At 50.3% G+C, this 9,359-nt stretch overlaps 1 protein-coding gene across 4 annotated transcripts; it reads right to left on the bottom strand.

Moving 5' to 3' along the window:
• Positions 1-58: 58 nt before the first annotated feature.
• Positions 59-8,802, bottom strand: asb14a (ankyrin repeat and SOCS box containing 14a). 4 transcript variants are annotated; one of them, XM_023955336.2, is made up of 13 exons: positions 8,563-8,802; positions 8,056-8,192; positions 7,915-7,967; positions 6,926-7,060; positions 6,682-6,846; positions 6,139-6,384; positions 5,810-5,981; positions 4,789-4,894; positions 4,542-4,721; positions 4,061-4,189; positions 3,851-3,979; positions 1,722-1,875; positions 59-1,643 (listed from the first exon to the last, which is right to left on the bottom strand). In XM_023955336.2, the coding sequence occupies exons 2-13, from the start codon at positions 8,175-8,177 to the stop codon at positions 1,468-1,470; spliced, it is 1,767 nt and encodes a 588-aa protein (XP_023811104.1). In that variant the 5' UTR covers positions 8,178-8,192; positions 8,563-8,802; the 3' UTR covers positions 59-1,467. The 4 variants fall into 4 exon arrangements, 3 of the variants coding, with proteins under 3 accessions (XP_023811104.1, XP_023811105.1, XP_023811107.1); XM_023955337.2 differs by having other exon boundaries at positions 8,451-8,606; XR_013656245.1 differs by having other exon boundaries at positions 1,555-1,643; positions 1,722-1,880.
• Positions 8,803-9,359: the final 557 nt, after the last annotated feature.

Below are 9,359 nucleotides of genomic sequence, written 5' to 3'. Positions count from 1 at the left end.
TTTTAATGACGTGACAGAATGAGCGGCGTTGAAGAAAAACAGCTGTTTGGAGGATTGATTTTTCTTTTTGATCTGCAGCTTTATTGTGAAAAGTTGACTTTTATCTTGAATCATGACACAGATACGCTTCCACGAAGAACCAGCTCAGAGAATGAATAGGAAAGGTTCAGAGACGCCCTGAAGCTTTGTGGCTCCGCGTGGAGCGGATCAACCAACAGCAGCTCATGTTTTTCTCTGATTTGTTCTTCCGTGTTCATCAGTGTTTCTGTGTTGGTTTGAAGTCCTGGACTTCAAAAAGAGTCTTCTTTACTGTCTGTGACAAAGAAAGCCTCCTTTGATATTTTTAAGGTTTTTTTGTAATGGAATACACCGGATGAACATCCGATTAATGTTCTCCTCATTTCAGACTTTGACAGATGAGAAAGTTCATTTCACAGAGGAAGCCGTTCATGAAAACGTCTGACTCCTTCCATTCTTGGTCTGTGGATTTCCTGTCTTCTTCCAGACCGTTCCTGCTTCCTACTTCCTGCTTCCTGCTTCCTGGGTGGATCTTCTTTCTGTCAAGTGTCTCTCTAGAGTTTGGTCTAAACGTGTTGAGGTCAGGCTGAGCCTCAGCTCTTCTGCAGAGAAGGTGCTTCACCCTAACCTGCTCCAAAGTGCATGGAGGTGATGTGCAGCCTGTCATTGGTCAGAGACCGCAACAATCAGGCGACCAATAAAGGAGGCCTCACCGTGAACACGCCTCACACACACACAGTAACACAACTTCACACACACACCGTAACACACACACAGTAACCCACTTTTACACATTCACACACACACACACCGTAACACACACACACCCACACACACACACACAGTAACACACACACACACAGTAACACACATTTACACATTCACACACACAAGTTGAAGACGTTTCACCTCTTATCCCAGAGGTTTTGTCCATTCTGAAATAGCTGGTAATAGAGCTGGAGGGAGTCACTGGCTCCCCGGCCCCCATCTGAGGACAAAGGACTCTTAACGACCTGAAACCATGTAGTTGACAACACCATCCAGTTTCAGGTCTGACTCCTCCCCCATGAGCGCATATATACCAGCTCTTTTACCAGCTACTTCAGAATGGACAAAGCCTCTGGGATAAGAGGTGAAACGTCTTCAACTTTAAAATCAAGTCCAGATGACAGCCCCTAAACCTACTACTATGATGGAATTAACCTGGATGAATGAGAGTCTTCATAGACACATTCACACGTTGATGGCCCCCCCGCTGCCAAACTCTGGCACCACTTTTCCACCAGAGGCACGCTGCCCACCCTTATGTCACTTGGGCATATGGGTGGGCTCCGTGGAAATTGAACCTGCAGTCTTCTAACCGGAGGTCGACCACTGTACAGTTTAAACATCAACGTGACTAAAGATGTTCTCCAGAACTTCAGGGGGGGTCTGGGCTCCGCGGGCCCCTCAGCCCAGCGTGCTCCTCGTCCGGGCCCCGGCCTCGTACTCCCGGTACAGGATGTAGTCCTTCAGGCGCTGCGGCAGCGGCAAGAAGCTCATGAAGGTGGAGGAGCGCAGGCGCAGCCGGCCGAGGCGCCTGCGGATCTGCAGGCGGCAGAGATGCTGCAGCGCGCGCGGGTTCTCTGAAAGACAGGCGGCGGGAGTTTGGTTGTGGTCAAACGCTCCCACAGGAAGCTTGCTGGTTCTGCTCCAGAGCTGACCTTGTAGTTTGCAGATGTCAGGCCACTCCCCCTGCTCCGACAGAACCGCCTTCATTTTGGAGCACAGGGTCACGTGATCCACGTAATCCAGGAGGATGCGCACCACGTGACCCGACAGGTCCTTCAGCCAGTAGACGGTGATCACCTCGCAGAACTGCGCTGACAAACAGGAGAAACTCCCGTGATGCTCAGAACCGGAAGTGAGGTTCAGATCATCAGAACCAAGTTTCTGCTTTAGCTAAAGGAGAGCAGTGAGAACCACTGAGAAGAGAACTTTCTAGAACATTTAGAGGTAGAACCAACAGAAGACAGCAAGTCCACCCGTCTGTGTGCAGGAGTTCATTAGAAATTCACCTCTGAATTGTGGCCGGGACTGTTGGTGGGGAGTAAGCCTCCACTTCTTTCCCATAATCCCTGTGTTTACACTCCCACTACCTTACACCCCCAAACCCGACTTTGTCATCAGTAAAACGCAACAAAAACGTAGTTAAAACAAAAAAAAACACGAGTCTAAAAAGCTGCATTTCCACTGCAGGTCTTGATGCCCCAATCCGATTTTCTGACTATATCCGATTTTTTTGACGACCAGCTTACATCATCTTGTAACCCTTGTTCTATCCTAGGCACTTTAACGTTGGGAGTTGGGTCATCTAGACCCACTAGACAGTGCTCTGAACCTTTTTTCTTCAATGATTTGTGATCGTCACTGGTGTCCATGGATTACATGAAATCTTTCCACCTTTATCCACCTTTGTCATGGTAGGGAGAACACGTCAATGGAAGGGGGGGTCATCTAAGATAGCACAAGGGTGCTAACCTAACCCGAACCCAAATCATTGAAGAAAAAAGGTTCAGAGCACTGTCTAGTGGGCCTAGATGACCCAACTCCCAACGTTAAAGTGCCTAGGATAGAACAAGGGTTAATAAGTCATGTGATCTCAGTTGGTGTCTCCTGAGTTGACGTCGCTGACGTACGACTCACATTTCCTGGGTAATATCCGATTTGTCTGCTTACATGGCACACGCAAATGCACGTTACCGATTCCTATCCGATTTATTTCCACACATAAGAGAGGCCTGAATCTGATCTGAGAAAATCAGAATCCATGCGCTTTTGTCCTGCTTCCACGTTCACCGGTCATATCCCATCTGTGCCACATGAGAGGAAAAAATGGGAATTGGGTCACTTGAACCATGCAGTGGAAATGCGGCCAAAGTGAGGCGGTGTACTTGAAGTTTACTTTTTATGTACTATATTGTTAACTTAAAATGTTCCAATTTAGTCTGAAGAAGAATTGATGAAGTGTACTTCCTACACTACATGTACATGTACATGGTCTATAGTGTACTGCTATACTTTAACTCAAGTATATAAAAAATAGGCTCCAGATTAAACTGTTTTAAAGTGTCTGTGGTTGGAAGGAACGGATCCGTACCGGCGGCTGCGCTTGGCGTGAATTCTTAATTCCTCGCCGTCGTATTTTATGTTTAGAGTTGAAACGGCCTCAAACGAGAAGTCTGTTTGGCATTTGTCCCACTTTTTTGAATTGTAGTGGCGACAGACCGGAGACCCGTCCAGGATCTTCCCCGCCTTCTCCCGACCGTGGCCGGGTTAGCTCCAGCTGCCCCGGGACAAAACGGGTTAAATGTGGATGGATGGAAGGAATTCTGGCACCAGGAGAGGAGAACCCGGCTCCCCGCGGGTCATGGGACCAAACTGTCCACCCGTCTTTAATGCTCAGGTGAGCTTTTCCACCTGCCCATCGAGGCAAACAGACATTTGGACCTGGATCACTGCATGGCGGTGGAAGCAGAGTGATTTGGACTATTTATATTTTTACAGAAACGTTTCAAACTTGCTTTGCTGAAAATGACTCAGCAGAAACAAAAACTCTAAAGTTATTAGAAAACACTTGACAGACGAAGTCATTGGTTAAAGGTTCAAAACCCAACCTGTGACAAGAACATCTGTCAGAACCGGTCCTGCTTCCACTCCCACTCTGATGTTGTAGAGTTTCCCCTCATATCTACAGACGAAGCCCATCGAGACGACTGTTGTTGTGAATTTGGGCTATACAAATAAAATTGAATTGAATTAAAATGACATGGCGTTGGTTGCTCTTGGTTACCATGGTGTCTTTAATCACAGGGCTGGACCATCCCTCGTAGTCCTCTGGGATGTGGGAGGCGTCGCCATAGGGACAGTCAAAGCAGCGCTCTACATCATAACCATAGTTACACAGCATCCTCAGCATCACCTAACCCAGAAACAAAATGAAAACCAGCTGTAAGCATGTTTAGAAGGAGCAGCAAGTCGTCGCGGACCGCAGTCCCCGTACCTCGTCTTTGATGGCGTACAGCAGCGCCGAAGGGAAATGCGTCGCATTCACTCTGCAGAAGTAGTTGACGTTGGCGCCATAAGACAACAACATTTTGATGAGGTCATAGTTTCCCAGACGCAGAGCAACCTGAAGGGAAGACAGAACGCCGCGGTTTGATGACAGACCTTCAGGAAAAAGACTGGAACCAAAAACTGCTGTTTGCTAAAATCTCTTCATCTTCAGGTTTTTCAGATCTACGTCTGCTGCCTTCAAAAGAAAACTCCTGGAATTCTGCTGAGGATTTGAACCAAACACCTCTGAAACGGTCACTTATTGTTCACACAAGGGTTCAGGTTGCTATTTAAACCCCCGTCACCCCCCCGAGTTCAGGACCAGTTCAGGATGGTCGGCCAGAAAGCCTCAGAACCTGAGAGAAACCAGATCAAGTCTGTGAATCCGGACCAGTTTCTTCTACTGAAGCAGCAGGACGTTACCGGACCTGCAGACACTTGACGGGGTCCTGGTTGGGCATGGCCCCCGCCTCCAGCAGCAGCTTCACCGACTCCATGTCGTTGTTTGACACGGCAAAGAAGAGAGCGGACTTCCTCTCGTCGTCATAGCTAGAGCGGATCTGGGGATGGAGCATGTAGTTGGGGTCGTATCCAGCGTCCAGCAGGGCCTGATGGGAGATCAGATGAACTTCAGGCTCCAGGTCACAGAACAAACGTCATCAGGGTTCAGGTTACCTTGATGCAGTCGGCGTGTCCTCCCGCCGCAGCCGAGTGGAGGGGGCTGATGCCGCTGTCGCTCACGTCTGCCATGGAGGTGACGGGAATCAGCATCCTCAGCGCCCTGCCGTACAGCATCATCCATGTGAGCGTCACGCCACACAGCATCATCCATGTGAGCGTCACGCCGCACAGCATCATCCATGTGAGCGTCACGCCGTACAGCATCATCCATGTGAGCGTCACGCTGCACAGCATCATCCATGTGAGCGTGACGCCGCACAGCATCATCCATGTGAGCGTCACGCCGCACAGCATCATCCATGTGAGCGTCACGCCGCACAGCATCATCCATGTGAGTGTGACGCTGCACAGCATCATCCATGTGAGCGTGACGCCGCACAGCATCATCCATGTGAGCGTCACGCCGCACAGCATCATCCATGTGAGCGTCACGCCGCACAGCATCATCCATGTGAGTGTGACGCTGCACAGCATCATCCATGTGAGCGTCACGCCGCACAGCATCATCCATGTGAGCGTCACGCCGCACGGCATCATCCATGTGAGCATGACGCTGCACAGCATCATCCATGTGAGCGTCACGCCGCACAGCATCATCCATGTGAGCGTGACGCCGCACAGCATCATCCATGTGAGCGTGACGCCGCACAGCATCATCCATGTGAGCGTCACGCCGCACAGCATCATCCATGTGAGCGTCACGCCGTACAGCATCATCCATGTGAGCGTCACGCTGCACAGCATCATCCATGTGAGCGTCACGCCGCACAGCATCATCCATGTGAGCGTGACGCCGCACAGCATCATCCATGTGAGCGTGACGCCGCACAGCATCATCCATGTGAGCATGACGCTGCACAGCATCATCCATGTGAGCGTGACGCTGCACAGCATCATCCATGTGAGCGTGACGCCGCACAGCATCATCCATGTGAGCGTGACGCCGCACAGCATCATCCATGTGAGCGTCACGCCGTCACGCGCCTGTCAGGTTGTTCATGAGGGTGTGACCTACTGCAGGTGACCTCTGTGTGAGACCCGGTGGATGGGCATGTGCCCCGAGTGAATGGGGACGTTGGCGTCGGCGCCGTGATCCAGCAGCAGACGGATGACGCCTGGATCCCCTGAAGAGGAGGCTTCATAGAGGATGGAGGATTCGTCTTTGGCCTGAGCGAAGACGTCTGCACCTACGAGAACAAAACAAGCAGGACCCTGAAAGGGTTCGACCGGAACAGCAGGAACCGGACTCAGAGGTTCTGAAGAACATTCCTGCTGCTGCTCTGGAACCACAGACACTTCTGACCCGGACGGACAATGAACAAGTCTTTTTTTCAACCCCCTCACCTTTCAGCAGGAGAGCCTCCACCACCTCCCGGTGCCCCCCCTGTGCAGCCAGAGCCAGCGGCGTCAGGCCGTAGTGGCTGCGAGGGTCCGGCTGCGCCCCGGCCTCCAGCAGCAGCCTCACCAGGCCCAGGTCCCCCAGCTTTGCGGCCTCGTGGAGGGGGCGGCGGCCGTGACAGCCCTCCAGGTTCACGCCGGATCCCTGAGAGACCAGCAGCTTCACCAGGTCAGCGCGGCCCGAACGGACGGCTGCAGACAGAAAGTTTGATGCAGCTGCTGAGGCAACAGGAATGATGCTCAGGTCAGGGCTGATTCAGGAGATGAATTCTAACAGTTTTATTTCCTTCTGCAGGTTTGATGTCCTCCAGACTAAACCAGAGAAGATGAGAAGTTTGTCTCAGGACTGAGGGAATTCTCTGACCCAAACTTTTCTTCTCGACCTGGTTGAACAGGTGAGTAACCTCCAGAGTAGCCAGCCGGTTGGTTACCTGGCCACACCGCTTGTCCATCTTCTCCCACAGTCAGAGGTTGGGTGGGTGAACCCACCTGTGAACAGCGGGGAGTCCTGGTCCTGGTCCTGGTCCAGGCAGTCCGGCTTGGCTCCCTGTCGTAGGAGAAAGGCGGCATTTTCCACCAGGCCTGCCTCCACCGCCACACAGAGCGCCGTTTGGCCACGAGGGGAGCGGCGCTCCAGACAGTCGGGTCCTGAAGCTGGAGAGCAGCCGGGGTCAGCGCGGGGTCACCTTTGTCCTCTGAAGCTACATTCAGCAGAAGCTACAGCTGAGCAAACCTCTGCATGTGAGCTCCAGGACGGCCTGGTTGGTCTGCGCCGCAGCTTCGTGGAGGGGAGTCCAGCCTCTGCTGTCTGTCTGCAGGAACCAGTCTCTGTGTTTGACGCACAGACCCTTCAGCAGCGTCTCATTACCTGGTGAAGAACTCATGAATCCATTAGTCATCCAAAAAAACATCTAACCATCGATAAAAATATGAAGAAATTCTATCTTCTTCTTCTACAACATTCTTCCGTCCAAGAACCTTCAGGAACCTCAGCAGATGATAGAAAGGGATAACTGATCACAGGTTCCACATAAAATGCAAAACATGCCCCACATTAGCAGTGCTAGCCAGCCCACTGAGTGCCAATTTAAGCCAATGAGGGCAAACCCAGGTGGGGCCACCATGGAAACTGCAGACAAACCCATCTGGGGCCCACATTTTCTGCCAACTTTGAAACCGCATGGTGGTCCACTTGGCCTCGCTGGCTGGAATACTTTCCTCCTGGTGAGCTGACTTTTGGCTCAAATGGCTAAAATTCTGTCAGAGGAATCTCTCAAACAGTTTCAGAGGGAATCGGGTCACAGGAGTTCCTCAGGCTGTTGTCCCAGCCTCCCTTCTTTTCTGGGTTTGTACCTCCACATGTCAGTTTTTTACCACCATTGCTATGCTGATGATGCACAGTTCTACCCTGAGAAAAAAAATCATCTTCAGTTTCTCAGAAACTAAAGTTCTGATCTTTCCTGCAGAGCTTCACAACTTCACCATCGACTTGGGATCTTTGGAGATTATCCTCAAAAGTCTGGAGGTAATCAGGAGATCACAACGGAAAAACGTCCTCACATGAAGATTTGAGAAGAAGATCAGACCTTTCTCTTCACCCCAGATCTTCACACATCAGTAAATCCTCCTTTCATTGAAATAAATGTCTGAACTGAGGCTTTGATCTCCTCTGGATTTTCATCTGAGAAGACAGAAACCCTTCAGTGCTGCAGGCGGACTCACCTTCTTTTATAGCTGAGAAAATCTTCAGTTTGTTTTTTGAAGTGAGCTCAATGCTGCAGGATAGAAGAAGAAGAGGAGGGTCTTCAGTTTTCTGTTTGCTCTGTTTCTGATGGACAGACGGTGAATGAAAGGTGTTCCAACCTGCTGTCTGCAGACTCTCGGAAGCTTTCGCTCAGTCTGCTGATCTCCAGCAAACTTTGCTCAATCATGAACTGAGTGTCTGCATCTTCATCCTCCTCCAACCCAAACGGATCAAACTCCATGATGGCCACATAAACCTGTGGACATGTTCTGCCATCAGATCATCTGGCTGAAGCTCCAGTCGGTCTGCGTGCTTTGATCAGCTTTTTACTGTTTATTCAGCTCCAGTCAACATTCAGCAACATCTTCATCTTTTCAATTAAGATAAAACTTTATTCAACCCACAATGGGGAAATTATTTTATCTCCAGCAGCAACATTCTGACATTCAGAAGAACAAACAGAAAATAACTCAATAAAAATACACACAAATTAAATTAACACAAATTCACTGACCTATAAACAGAAATGTAAACGTTTGAACTCTAAAGGTAAAAGATGGAGCTTGTTGTGTGAGGAAACCCAAACGGAGCTCGAGGGGCCGAAGCAGAGACCTTCGGAGCGTTACCTGCTGCTTCCTGTTGTTTTGCTGCTGGAGGTCTCCTGCAGTTTGAAGCTGCAGCTGCTGAAGCTACAGCTTTATAGGGGGAGGGGGGGTCTCTGAAACCAGATCTCTGTGCCCACATGGGGACCTTTGAGGAACAGAGCGGTCCCTCCGTTATCTCCCATACGGAGTCTGGAATGTCCTGGACTTTTCCAGAAAAAACACAGACGTCCAGGAGAAGCAAGAAACGTCCAAATTCATGTTTGGGGGGGGGGGTCTGACACCTGTTACTATATTTATCTGCATGCAGGGCAGCAGACGGGGTAATCACTGCCCTCCTGGAGAGTAGAACCGGATTCAGGGGTTTGTGGGTAAAAGGGCATCAGGTTCTGCTGACGCTCAGAACTTCCAGCTGCTTTGGTTTCTGTCTGCTCTGTGGGGAAACACCTGAACTCAGAAACACGTCAGGTTTGCTGCTTTTTCTTCCCGTTTTCTCTCAGCTGAAAGCTTCACTTTCATGTCATCCACAGCAGATCCTTCTGGATGTTCTTCAGGTTTTAGCTTTAGATCTTTATCACATTTCTCTTCCTTACTTTTAGCTCCTCCCCTCTTTAGCACCAGTATTCATGGAGGGATGAACATTTACTTTTGGGAAACACAAAAGTAAAAGTTTGCTGGACTGTTGTGTGGCGGTTTGGAGGATCTGAACGTGTGACCTGGAGCTGGATTGTCCTCTGAGGTGTCCTCGCTGTTCCAGGAACTGCACCCTCCCTCACAGATCCGTGCTGTTCCTGGAATTTCCTGTTGGAGGCTCACGGCTC

The sequence above is a fragment of the Oryzias latipes genome, chromosome 5, assembly GCF_053564925.1.
Source record: "Oryzias latipes strain Hd-rR chromosome 5, Olatipes_Hd-rR_3.1".
NCBI classification, from domain to species: domain Eukaryota; kingdom Metazoa; phylum Chordata; class Actinopteri; order Beloniformes; family Adrianichthyidae; genus Oryzias; species Oryzias latipes.
Note: the sequence above shows the minus strand (reverse complement) of the source record. Positions and strands in the feature narration are given on the sequence as shown.